At 50.5% G+C, this 12,504-nt stretch overlaps 3 protein-coding genes across 5 annotated transcripts; 1 reads left to right on the top strand and 2 right to left on the bottom strand.

Moving 5' to 3' along the window:
• The first annotated feature begins 190 nt into the window (after positions 1-190).
• LOC120952037 (tafazzin) lies at positions 191-4,862 on the top strand. 3 transcript variants are annotated; one of them, XM_040371130.2, is made up of 7 exons: positions 191-903; positions 1,078-1,237; positions 2,508-2,636; positions 2,993-3,007; positions 3,162-3,405; positions 3,607-3,859; positions 3,936-4,862. In XM_040371130.2, exons 1-7 carry the CDS (start codon positions 892-894, stop codon positions 3,984-3,986), a joined length of 864 nt encoding a protein of 287 aa, XP_040227064.2. In that variant the 5' UTR covers positions 191-891; the 3' UTR covers positions 3,987-4,862. The 3 variants fall into 3 exon arrangements, with proteins under 3 accessions (XP_040227064.2, XP_040227062.2, XP_040227063.2); XM_040371128.2 differs by lacking the exon at positions 191-903 and having other exon boundaries at positions 928-1,237; XM_040371129.2 differs by lacking the exons at positions 191-903; positions 2,993-3,007 and having other exon boundaries at positions 930-1,237.
• Positions 4,863-4,942: 80 nt separating this feature from the next.
• LOC120952036 (dual specificity protein kinase zak2) lies at positions 4,943-6,740 on the bottom strand. The gene is made up of 3 exons (XM_040371127.2): positions 6,632-6,740; positions 6,153-6,548; positions 4,943-6,069 (listed from the first exon to the last, which is right to left on the bottom strand). Coding segments are annotated over exons 1-3 (1,287 nt in total). The 5' UTR covers positions 6,634-6,740; the 3' UTR covers positions 4,943-5,180.
• Positions 6,741-7,051: 311 nt separating this feature from the next.
• LOC120952039 (uncharacterized) lies at positions 7,052-10,076 on the bottom strand. Its single transcript, XM_040371131.2, has 3 exons — positions 7,746-10,076; positions 7,305-7,637; positions 7,052-7,233 (listed from the first exon to the last, which is right to left on the bottom strand). The coding sequence occupies exons 1-3, from the start codon at positions 7,787-7,789 to the stop codon at positions 7,068-7,070; spliced, it is 543 nt and encodes a 180-aa protein (XP_040227065.1). The 5' UTR covers positions 7,790-10,076; the 3' UTR covers positions 7,052-7,067.
• Positions 10,077-12,504: the final 2,428 nt, after the last annotated feature.

The following is a 12,504-nucleotide window of genomic DNA, read 5'->3' as shown; positions in this document are numbered from 1 at the left end:
AAGTTTCTCGTAATGCAATAAATTTCCTTTTAAAATCTTTAATTTGTAGGAAAAACAGTTTTATGAACTGTCACTCTCCAGGAACTGCAGCGGCAGCCCACAGTGGACGTACGGATGGAATGCAAGGTAAACAAGCAAGTGTGTGTGTGTGTTTGTGTGTGCGGCGCTGCACGCGCACTGCGTATGCCTGTGTGCGTTTGTATGTGTGTGCGTGTGTTTGTGTGTGTGTGTACTGCAGCAAAACAGCTGAAGCGCTGGAAGATCGCTTGGCCGTCGTCTCTCCCTACCACTGGAAACGAAGCGAACTGTACACACAACTTCCCTTCAAGATCATCGCGTCCGCTACAACAGTCAGCAGTAGTGCTTTTACTAGCTAGAAGGGTGCGTAAGCGATTTGTGCGTAAAAGGGCACAGCAGTGAGGTACAGCACACAGGGGATTGGCAGCTGTTCTAGGGATAGCCAACACTTACCCAATACGTCACATGGGCACGCGGAGCTGAGATTGATTAAGGCGCAAGGACAGGAAGCAGCGTGTGTGTGTTGTGTGTTGTGAAGAGAAGAGTGAGGAAAAAAAATACGTAAACATCAGCGTACTACGATTGCACGCGGTTTTTGCGCGACCGTAAAGAGGCAAGCGAGGAGGACCCGCTTCGTCGATGAACCCCGTCGCTGTGCTGTGTGTGTGGTTGGCATCGTCGTGTAAGGTGCGCTTCCTGCGGGTGTAAGCTCACACACCACCCCCCGTGGGAAATAGAGCTGAGCGGGAGGCCTGGCGGAGACGGGGACGGCGATAGTTCATTTAATTAAATTAGCATCGGCATAGGCAATCGTGCCTCGCAACCACGCGCACACACACACTCGGTGTAAGGAATCATCCTCTAAGCGGCATCATGAACTCGAAGGTAACACAATGAACCGAAGAAGGGCAGGCACTAGTCGCAGCCCTGTCGGATGATACGGCACGCGGACCGATCTCAGTCTGCCGCCGCGGATCGTACGGTCCGGTTTGCAAGCCTTCCTCCGCGATCGTGTGCGCCATTAACATGAGTTCGTTTCTGTTCAATCTACTCCTAAAGCCAGCGGCACCACCGCCAAACGGGGCCGCGGTGCAGCAGCCACACATCCCATACAACATCGACTGGATATTCCCGAGGCTGCGGCGTCCCAATCGGCTGTGGCACATTGCCAGTACGGGTGTGATTGGTTTGGTGGGATTCTTCTCCAAAATCGTCATCGGTATGTATTGGGAGGGGGCAATATGCAATGATGAGGCTGTACGTTCCCAGAACTGCCACCGTTCCTGTGGCAGAAGAATGTGCGCGCGCACTACACGCATCCGTAATGTGTAATGTTTTCGTGTGGCCGTACCGCAAATTATGTAATGACCGCTTTTCTGGGGACGGGGGGAGGCGAAAAGGTTTCGAATGTCAAGCGCCATCGTTCGAGATACCTCACCCAATGTGTGGACATGGCAAATCTGTATCAAGCGCCATGCTAAGCGCGCCACTGACCCACTTAAATGAGTGTGTTTAGAGCAACGTTCGAAAAGAGAGTGGGAGGTGATGGTGGCGGTCGCCGGCTCCGTTCGGCCGTGTGTTGCACAACATACGCGGCGGCATCACCGCGGTTGCCGAAATCTCCGAAACCGAAGATGACGAAGTCGCTCACCGGTCACCTTTCGCTTTTCAAAACATCACTGCGAGACAGCGGTGATGGTGGGAACGGTTTTTTTTTGGTCGGGCACTCGGACACCACCACCCAACAACGTCCATCGAGTGTGTTTACCAAATGCATGCAACATTGCACCAACCAAAACCACCCCAGAATGGTTCGCCCTAAAACTGAACCAAACGGACAGAAGGCAACACTTCCTTATGCGATCGGATCCGAGCAGGCGGACAAAGACCGAAAGTGTGTGCACACGCACAAAAGAAATTGCATTTGCAAAGGCCCTCGGGCACACGCGATGCGTAGTAGCTGGTGGCGAAACAAAGCGCGCAACAAATAGTGCGAAATGGAGTAAAGACATCGCAGCAGGCGAGGCAGCAACGCATGCAATCCCGCACCGAGACCCGCGTTCAAGGTCGACCCCCCTCCCCCTCGGTTGTATGGTGCGGAGGGGGCACTTGTGCACTTGTTTTTTCATTCCCTTTTTCATTACCACGCGGTCGTCGTCGTCGTGGCTGCTGTTACGCTCTAACGCTGTGTGGTATTTCGCTGCTGCTGCTTCTCCACGATCAAGTAATGCACGCGGACGGTGGAGGGTCGATGTGGTAGAAAGGGGCCGAGGGGATAGAAAGATCGATTTCTAGTTATGTGAAAACGGTGGTTTGGGAACTTTGAAGGCAGCCACGTGTTTGCACGCACACGCAAGCAATCGAGCGATGCGGTGGATCGAATCACTCTCTCCCGCTCTCCCCTTCCATCAAAACAAGCAATTAATTGCAACCTTCCCACTGTTGGGAAATCGTTCTTTTCTTCCGCGCTTTTGTGTTTCCGCGCACAGTCTGGCTGAACAAAGCACGCGTCCACAACATCGACGTCCTGGAGAATGCGCTCGAGAACCGGCCGAAAGGGAAGTCGCTGCTGACCGTCTCCAATCATCACTCGTGCTTCGATGATCCAGGCATATGGGGTAAGTTGAACTGAGGACAGTATACCATTCTTCCAAAACCCACTAGGTAGTAGTTGTAGCACAGACACACACACACACAAAAAAACCGATTCCTAGCATGCCATGATTATTCTCCCCGTGGGAGAGAGAAGTCCGAGGGTGTAAGCAAGTCCGAGTAACATAACGCCCATTCTTTGTTGTACGCACGGTGGCGATCGGTGGGACGGAATGTGCATTCCCCATTATGTGTACGCATCGTATTTTGATCCATGAACGTTTCGTTACCTACTTTTCGGGGCAACCGACGCAACACTTTCAACTCTACTGACACGTGCGCTGGACCCTCTGTGCGCACGAACGCACGCACGCACCCACAGGACTACTAGACAGGCGTAATTACCAAAAATTAACAAACTGTTCGCAGGCAGCCACGCCACTCCGTTCATCCAATTCGCCGGCCGCATCGTGTCGCTCAATGAATAATGTATTTTCTTTTCCCCCCCTTTTCACTTCTATTCTGGCCCCCTTCCGCTCCTCGGTTGGTAGGGTTGCTAAAGCTGCGCAATGTTTGCAACAAAAACGTCATCCGATGGTCAATGGCGGCGCACGACATTTGCTTCACCTGCAAGGCGCACTCGCTGTTCTTCATGTACGGGAAGTGCATACCGGTGGTGCGGGGCGGCGGCGTGTACCAGCCGGCGGTGGATCTGTGCATCGAGAAGCTGAAGCTTGGCGACTGGGTGCATGTGTTTCCCGAGGGGAAAGTTAACATGACTAAAGAGGATCTCAGGTGAGTGTGCAGGGATGGCAGGGAAAGGACCTTCCAGCGCTTACGCAAAACCCGTGCGAAACCATAGAAAGGTGTCGGAAGGTTGGAGAACTAAACCAAAGCTTGGGTTTAATTAATATTGATTGCATCCATTCCACACACCGACACAGTGTGTCCGGCTCTAATCGATGACCGCTAATTCTCATTGCATTGCACTTTCAGGTTCAAGTGGGGCGTCGGGCGAATAATTTACGAAGCACCCGACCTGCCCATCATCATCCCGATCTGGCACATCGGCATGGACGACGTGCTGCCGAACGAACCGCCTTACTACCTCCGGATGGGCAAGAAGCTAACGTACAACTTCGGCAATCCGATCGACCTAAGCGCTCTTATGGAACGGTTACGCTCGTCGCCGGTGAGCGAAGAGGAGGCGCGAAAGCAAATTACCGACCGTATCCAGGAGGAGATGATGGTAGGTGGAGAATGGGAGGGGGGGAAACATAATTTAGCCCTGATTAATATCATACCTCATGCTTCATGTTTTTTAGATGCTTAAACAAGAAACCGAACGGCTGCACTCGGAGTACGTGAAAAGCTGAGCCCGAGCTGGGGCCGGCTAGCGCGGGTTGGACCAAACACTAAACAAGCGTCAACGGGAACGGGAACGGGAACGAGATCGGCAAGCGTCTTCCACAGACCTTCATGACCAAGACCTTACCCCTTTTTCACACATACACAGACACACCAGCGGCCGTTGCTTTACTACACCGTTTGTGTGTGTGTGTGTGGTGTTGCTTAACTTTCATCAAAACCTTTTAGAATAATTACCGATAGATTAGGCGTTACTACAGTTCGTTGTCCGGGGCGTTTCAGATTCGGAGATTCAGAGTTAAAGTGCATTTTAGCGTTACGATGTGAGCCTGCAGCGGAGCTATTGCGTGTAGAACTCGTTGCCCGGAAATCTAGTCAAATAGAACACCAGAAGATGCTATCCTACCAATATTCCGTTCAGCGGTACACACGAGGTCGCCACGTGAGGCAAGAGAAAGTAAGGAGGAGAGTATGAGAGAGAGGGAGAGATCATGTGAATCGGTTTCCGCGATAAGAAAAGATCTCGGCGTTAGATTGACGTTAGGGGACGCCGCGACCCTTGACCTGACTATGACGGTTGTGTTGCCGCGTACACGCGTGCTTCGAGACACGAGCGAGGCACTGAGGTGTAAAACCCGTCCACCTCGTCCATATTGAGTATTTTCCATTCTTAGTTTTTAACTCATAAACACACACACTAGCTTTCGATTACAGCGATAAGAGTTTGCAAACTACGACCTACGATGACGACGTTACGGAGCCCGTCCGTTGTGTAGTAGTGGGCAAGCATGCTTACGTTTAGCGCGAACGGTTCCGCGGTTTTTGACACGCTCCTTAAGGAATAAATACGGAAATGGATTAAAAAAAGAAGGAAAACGAACAAACTCAACGTGTTGATGACGCCTTATGCTAAAATCACACTGATTTATTTTAAAAAGAAAACTGTTCCCTTTTATAAGACACTCGTTGGCTACGGCGCTAGCACAACGATGAAACTACCCACTGGCCCCCCTCGCCCTACCCCTTACAGAGCTAAAAACATTTGCATAATTTACCTAAATTATAACCTTAGCTGGACACGCACGCACAAACCGCTGTTCTCGGTTTCTTTCGACAAAAACTAAAAGGACAAAACAAAACGACACACACAAACACACAAACAAAATACACACTTTAAAATGGAACGAACACGAGCGGAACACTCATTTGCCGGCACGCTTCCCGAGCGCGATCTTCTCGAGCGCCTGATGGATGGCAGCCCGCACGGCAGGCGCATCGGGACGACAGGCCGGATCGCTGGCCCAACACTTGCTGTACAGTGTGCGCATCGTCTGTCGCAGCTGAATGCGCTCGTTGTTGGCGATGGTGCAGTTGCCCCCAAACATCTCCATTATCCGTGCCACGTTCAGCTCTTGATCGTTCATCGGCTGATCGGGGCGCTCGGTCGGGCAGATGACTCGGGTCGGGCGCTTGGCCCGATACTCCACCGCAATGCCCTGGCGCTTGAGCACATCGTCAACGGCGTCGGTCTCGAATCGGCCGGTAAAGCTCGACCCACCACCACCACCGCCGCCGGTCAGCGAAATGGGGCCACGCAAACTCCCATGCAGACAGCCGATGTCGCGCAAACCGGCGGGCAGGTTGGTCGCACGCCGACCAAACGCCATCGTGGTAATGCTATCCGGGCGCAGCCCCTTCTTGACGACATTGTACGCGATCACCTCGTTGCAGGTAATCTCCTCGTACGGGAAGCGTCCCTCGTCCAACTGCCACATGGTAACGCCGAACGAGTAAATGTCCGCCCGCGCGGTAAAGCCGCCGGTGCCGCGCAGCAGCTCCGGGGCCATGTAGCGAATCGTGCCACGGTTGACTAGGGTTTCGTTCGGCTGCCACGGCTGCAGCATCATCGACGAGCCGAAATCGCACAGCTTGCAGAGATACTTGCGCAACGGCAGGTTGCCGGCGGCAGGTGCCACCGGCTGGTCGGCCGCACCACTGACCGTTACGATCACGTTCTGGGGCTTCACGTCCAGGTGCACGATGTTGTGCCGGTGGCAGAAACACAATCCACTTATAATATCGCACAGTATCCTGCAATGAAAACCGGCAACGATCGGCGACACAATCACTTCAGAAAACTTCAGGTTCAGTTCGATCACGTATCGGATACTTACAGCAGTTTGTGTTGAACCGCGATCGGATGGTTACGCTGGTGGCCAATAATACGCTGCAGACAGTAGCCATCGAAGCGCTCCATCAGCACCAGCCCGTACTGTGCGCCGGGCACGATCTTCAGCACCGTCACGATGTTGTCGTGCCGCAGGTTCAGTGCGTTCGCTTCGTTCAGCAGCGAATCGTAGCGGCAGCGGTGACGGTGCGATCGCTTCTCCAGGATCTTCACGGCAACCGGGCGGCCACGGTAGGACGCCTTGATGACTACGCCGTAGCTGCCGCGCCCGAGCACGGCGTACGATTCGCGCTTGTTGCGAAAGTCGTCCCGCAGGAAGCGGTCCCGGTTCGGCGTGTCGAAGCTGATCTCGATCTTCGGCACAGTTAGCTCGGTGGACGTCCTGTGTTGTATATTTGTGAGTGAATCATAATGAGAGAATGGGTCTTTTGCTGCAGTAAGCTGCTTTGCGGTAAGTTCACTTACATTGTTACACACTCAATCCATCCAAACCGACGGGAGGATGGGGCGAGCACTTGGGGCCTGGAATGTCGCACGGAAGGCAACGAATTTCCATCGAGGAAAAGCGATGCTACTTGCTAACAGAAAGCGAGAACAGAAGGATGTTTGTCTGGCATCCAAAGTACACGTGTTTTGTTACACAAAAATACAAACACTCTCACACACACACACACGCCTGTACTACGTTGGGCCTAAAGGAGGAGCCTTTGCCGAGAGACCGTCTGTCAACTCGAGAATCGGGATCACAGCAAACAAGGCCCAAGGTGCTTAGACACTAACACACACAGTGAACACTTCTAACAATCTAACACAGTAGGCTACGAACGATCGCATTCGGTTGAGTTTCGAAGTTCGAAAGAAGGACATTCTCTGCGTCCCTCTCCTCCCGCGTCCTCCCATCTTAATCCTTGTGGACAAGCAGCACTGTGGCGATGATGTAAAAGTGAGGCGTTTCGTGATACAAACGCACGTAGTCGTCCAGCTTCGGATCGAGGATGTACTTCATTTTGTAGTGTATTCCTTGCTGCTGCTTTTCCACTATCGTTGCGATGCTGATAATACGGTGTCTGGGGGGTGGGGGAAGAAATGAAAGAAAATGTTAAGCTCCTTTGCACCCATTGATTGCTCCGTACTATACCGCTTAAAGTTCATCGCTTTCATCCGATCCTTGATCTGTTTGGAGATGTTCTGGCACATCTTGAGATTTTTGGCCGGATTGTACACGTAGCGCATCTCCTCCTCGTCCACATCGAACTGCTTCTCCACGATGCGCTCCATCATGCGCCGGATCTTGTCCGCGTTGAACAGGGGCCGTTGGTACAGCTCCTCCCGCTCCTCGGCGTTGATGTGCTGGTTCAGCTCGTCGGTAATATCCTTGAACTTGCTCTTCCGCTTCCCCAGGGCGGCCGTTAGCGTTTCGCTGAACAATGAACCGGCTTTGCTTGGAGTGCGCGCCAGCGGAGCTTTGGAGCTTTAGGAGAAGGAAACAGAAATCGAAAGGAAGTTACGCAATCGTGTCCGGTGGTGGTCAGGAGCCGAAAGAAGAGGGTAAGTGTTGATATCGTGTTGGCATACGTACGTGGTGGTGGTACTGGCAATTTTCACTTTCCCCCAAACAGCCATCCTGTGTGTAGTATCGGGATGGTGGTAGTCGTAGTAGTAGTGGTACCGTCTGGATAGCGAGAACCTTCCTCTACGGTGGAAACTCACCAACTAACGAATGGAACTATCCCTAAAAGCTCCAATCCTTGCAGTTGCAACTCCAAATCGAGTACAACGGTCTCAACGTGCCTTTTAGGTAGGTCACGAGGTTGATGTGAACACCGTTCGACACCTGGCAGGCCGCACAACTTTTCCGACACCTCTGTTCTTACGCCCCCCGATCCCTTTCGCCCGGGGGACGGTTGCCGGGTGCGCCGTTTAATAGCAGCGAGGAAGGAAAAACTAAAAACAAAACTCTTCCAACGCAAAGGCGCAATAAACAACAACAGCACCACCACCGCAAGCCTATGTCCTGGTGGTACCGCCCGAAGATAAGTTTTAGCACCACCGATAGAAGAAGTGCCAGAACAGCTGCACGCCATGCAAACGGCTTTGTGGAGCATGTTTATAGGGGGCGGTACTCGCCGGTGCAAAAGTTGAGCAATGAGTTTTTATTAGTTTTGCGTGCCAAAAAATCAATCCCAGTTGGCTGTGTGTGCTACTAGTAGTGTTGGAGGAACTTAACGCCAATCGCCGGCTTCGAGGGAGGGCGTTGCTTTTCGGCGAACTTTTGGGCTATTCTGCGGTAGTTTAATGAGTGCCGGCGGGAAAATCACGGGAGCCCTTCCCGTGGTGATTGACGTGGTGTCAGGTAGGTCGGAAAAGTTACTTATTCCGTTGTCGCACGTGCCACTTAGGAACGATTTGGAGGCTCTTCGCACTCGCACTTCATTCCTTTCCAAGGATGACTCGATTGCCAAGGGGCACCACCAACTTCGCTTCGGAAGTTCGCTAAATGAAGCGATTGTTTCGTTGCTGAAACCTGATTTATCTTAGCACAGCACAACATTCCTTGCCCGCATTTGCGGCATTTGCTGATTCACCGGACCAAAACCATCATCCCCGAAGATGGTGGTGGTGTTGGTGTTGGTGTGTGCTCTATGGAGTGTCCGACGCGCACCAAGGGCTCGCAGTAATCTAGCAAATATTAACACGCGCCCTGATTTTACACCAAGCAACAACACCCCCTCTGCCTGGCCTTGTCTGGGGTGGGGTGGTTCTATCTGGTGCAACCCATCATTTATCATCATCCCGCGGGGTGTACCGCGTGTGCGCGAGGGTGAGCGGATACATTCTGGCGCGTACTCCCTCGTCCGCTCACCCGGACATCCGATCCGCGAGCACACACACACATACACAGAGAGATCATGGTGTTGTGATTAGTCAGCAACTGTCTCTGCCCTTCGGAAGGGAGATCACCCGGCCGGGGCATTACTTTAAACTGTCCTCTCTTTTCGCTCCAGTTCCTCGGTGCCAATGTGCCAATGAAGGTCGTCGGTGGATTTAGTTGCTTTAAAAAAAAGGTCAATACAAGAGGGAAGTCATCGTTTCTTCCTGACCGGCAATAATTGAAGGGGTCACAGGGAGGAAATTGTGTCACAAGCACCAGTAGCAGCATCTATGAAGGGGATTTTGTGTGTGTTTTTTGGCGGGAAGAAGGTTTATTCTCTCTCTCTCTCTCTCCCTCCCTATTCCAAGTTTGAGTAAGTGAAGCGCCCTGGGGTGTATCCAATTACGTTCCAACACAGCGGGTACGGAACACCAACGGAGTCAGTCTGTTATTCAAAAAGGGGGGCAAGTGCAAAAGACGTGCTGTATGTATGATAAGTAAAGGTGCTGTGTGTGTACGATCTACGAAAGCAAAGAGCAAAGATGAAATACTACCAGCTTTTAAATTATATGTTTGAATCATTTAATATGTCTTGACGTTTGCGTTGGAATTGCAAATGCACGTTAATTTATTCATCTTTATTTTATCAAGCGTTGTGTCTGCTGTTGTTGTTTTTTTAAACCGAAATCTCGAAGCGTTACGCGTTACGCGAGTGAATTTGATCAAGATTGTTGTGTATTAACGCAATGGCTCGTGGCGTAGCAGTATGCGTATGTTTCTCTCCCTCCCTGCCTACTACCACCATCATTCGCCGGCCGTTAGGATTTGATTCGTTCGGATCGTTTACAACGGCTCCGTCGGTGACGTCACAAACCAAACAGCAGTAGGCGAGCACGATCACCGAACCGGCCCATCCCCGAGAGCCTTTCTCGTTCGGTTGCGAAGCCGTATAAAAAAAAAGGCAGGGAAGAGAAACTGGTTCACAAGGGCTCGAGATTGGGTTGCGTTTTATGTTGGATTGACAACGGCCATTATTCCCACACGACGGGCTAATTAGACTAAGTACCGTAAGGAATGTTCGATCTTGGCCGTCCTGGTGCTGTACGTTTCACATAAACTTTCTTCTGATTATTTGTTCTGATCATGTTAGTTTGAATCAGACATCTTTTTTAATAGGGTAGAAATTAAAAGATTAATAATAGATTTAATAGATTTGATAGAAGCAAATATGCTACATGATCTTTGTCCTTTGGTCGATACCGCTGAGCTGTCGTGAGCTTTAGCGAAATGTACAGATTTGAGGTCAGTTAGAGAATATGATTTCACAGATGACCTTCTCTAACTTCAAGTTGAATAAGAAACAGGCAAAACTTTGAAAGGACCAAGAGCCCCCGAGAGTTTGCCATTAATCGTCGGTCATCGTACTTTTTTCTGATAATTTTCATCACGTTTTTCAAAGAGCCAGTTGGGTGTTATAAAGTGGTTAGATAATGTATCATAGGCTATCAGGTTGATTTGGTGTAAGATTTTGAATTTCTTCCATAAATTTAAAACACCTCCAGGGTAAGTTGCTCACCCCTGGCGCGGATGTTTTGCGCCGCACGGTAGGTACCGAGCCTGCGGTGCGTAAACCGCTTTGTTATACTTCTTCGCTGGATCGGTGCGGACGCCACAAAATCGCGAGTCGTCGAACGTCAAGCCAACGCAAAATACGCAGTTCTACACACTCACTGTTGCGATCTGTATTTGTGTGTGTGTTTTTAGTTTTGTTTTTTCTTTGTGTGTATGTTTGATCGTACGCGAGAGGCGTAAGGGCGTCGTTACCTTTGAAAGTGCGCCCTTTTTGTTCGCTGTTACTCCAGGTAGATACGATCCCGCTGCAGCATCCTTAACCGGCAAGCGTGTGCGTAAAACTTGTGTGCGGATGTGACACGTTCTTGACAGAGAGTTGTAGTTGTGGTTGTGTGTGTGTGTTTATTTAGTCAAGGGTTGGATATCAACCTCGCCTGCTGTGTGATGATTAGATACGATAGAAGGAAGAAATGAGCGTTGCTCTAGAAACCGGGTCGAGAATCCCGACATGTGCTAGTGCTAGTTGTAAATGTCAAAAAGACGCGTAAACAAATCGTGAGGGAGAGAGAGAGAAAGGCAGCTAAGAAGATCGTTACATTGAGGGTGGTCGATGGGATAGAGGGACGATAAGATAGAGCCACTAAATCAGTCCCTCTGTCACCATGTTTGGGGCGAACAACTTCCTCCACACAAACACACGCACACACACATACACAAACACCAAGCGATCATGCGACCAAGATCGAGAACGAGAGTGCGTTGATCATCCAGCTTTTCAAGTTTCCTTATGCTTCTTGATCCTCGTTCTCGATCTTTGGCCGGCGCAGCACTGGTGTTTGGTGATGGTGTTTTGGTGTGATCGTCTTGTGGAATTGTTTTCAATTTTATGCTGTGTCCCTTAGTTTGAAGTGTTAATTCAATTGCGAATGTACGCTTCTTGGCCCCGCGGGGATGAGCCTCCTCCTCCTTCCCAGACGAAGCGAAGTGACCACAAAATCAAGTGATTGCAATACATTTTACGCTAAATTAGATTTTGCTGCAATTTGCTGATCTCTGTCTCTTCTGCTCTCTCTCTCTCTCTATCTGCCTCGCAGTTGATTTGTTCGCAGTTTTAGTGTAAAGAAGTTTGTGTTGATATCGTTGGAGTGTTGCAACCGCAAAACAGTCCGGTTCTAGTAGTGCGCCCAGTACGAAAGGAAATTCGTTGTGCGCTGTGCGAAACCAATCAAAAGCAAATAAGGCGTACACCGTCGCCAACAGTGGTGTGTAGTAAAGTGAATTTTTCCTCCCCCCATCCTTCCCCTTTTCGGTCTGGAGACGTGTGCTTTGGCGAGGCGACATCAAGATGACTACCAAAGCGGAAAATAAGATCACGCTCAAGATCGAAACCGCTAAAAATAACCTGATGAAATCCCGTAAGTAGAGTAACACCAGCAGCAACACCCCCTGCACTGGAATGCACTTTTTTTGGACCTTCATTTTTTTATATTTCCCTTCTTTCGGTGCAATACTTGGTATTGCGGCTGTGTGTGTGACAAATATTGTTGTGTGCAATCTTCATATTTCTTTGTGTCGCACATTTGGGGAACAAAACTGCATTTTCTGCACGCAAGTCGTGGGAATGGCAAACGGCGGCGTCATACGAGTAAAACAAGCAATTCAATCAGCAAAAAAAAAACCTCGAACGAGACAGCCCAAAGTCTGCCTGGGCCTGGCGGGGTAATTTGTAACAACATGGCAGCAAAAGCAGGGGGGGACAAAACACCATCGATCAGCAACAAACGATCGTGCGGCGACGTTATGCATTTTTGTGGCTGGCTGGCTGGTTGGCTGGTCGAACGAAGCCGCTTAAAGTCTTTATGCAGATATGACTAATGCAACACATTGTACGCCT

This window comes from Anopheles coluzzii, chromosome 2, assembly GCF_943734685.1.
Source record: "Anopheles coluzzii chromosome 2, AcolN3, whole genome shotgun sequence".
NCBI classification, from domain to species: Eukaryota; Metazoa; Arthropoda; class Insecta; order Diptera; family Culicidae; genus Anopheles; species Anopheles coluzzii.
This window is presented reverse-complemented; position numbering and strand designations above follow the sequence as displayed.

Bases quoted from the DNA above. Each gene is read 5' to 3' on its own strand.
- LOC120952037 (XM_040371128.2), top strand. From the start codon at position 1,045: ATGAGTTCGTTTCTGTTCAATCTACTCCTAAAGCCAGCGGCACCACCG. The intron at 3,406-3,606 runs GTGAGTGTGCAG...TTGCACTTTCAG, and splicing joins ATGACTAAAGAGGATCTCAG to GTTCAAGTGGGGCGTCGGGC. The intron at 3,860-3,935 runs GTAGGTGGAGAA...CATGTTTTTTAG, and splicing joins GTATCCAGGAGGAGATGATG to ATGCTTAAACAAGAAACCGA.
- LOC120952036 (XM_040371127.2), bottom strand. The intron at 6,070-6,152 runs GTAAGTATCCGA...TTTTCATTGCAG, and splicing joins GCGGTTCAACACAAACTGCT to GATACTGTGCGATATTATAA.
- LOC120952039 (XM_040371131.2), bottom strand. From the start codon at position 7,789: ATGGCTGTTTGGGGGAAAGTGAAAATTGCCAGTACCACCACCAC. The intron at 7,638-7,745 runs GTACGTATGCCA...CTTCTCCTAAAG, and splicing joins ATTGCCAGTACCACCACCAC to CTCCAAAGCTCCGCTGGCGC. The intron at 7,234-7,304 runs GTATAGTACGGA...CCCACCCCCCAG, and splicing joins AAAGCGATGAACTTTAAGCG to ACACCGTATTATCAGCATCG.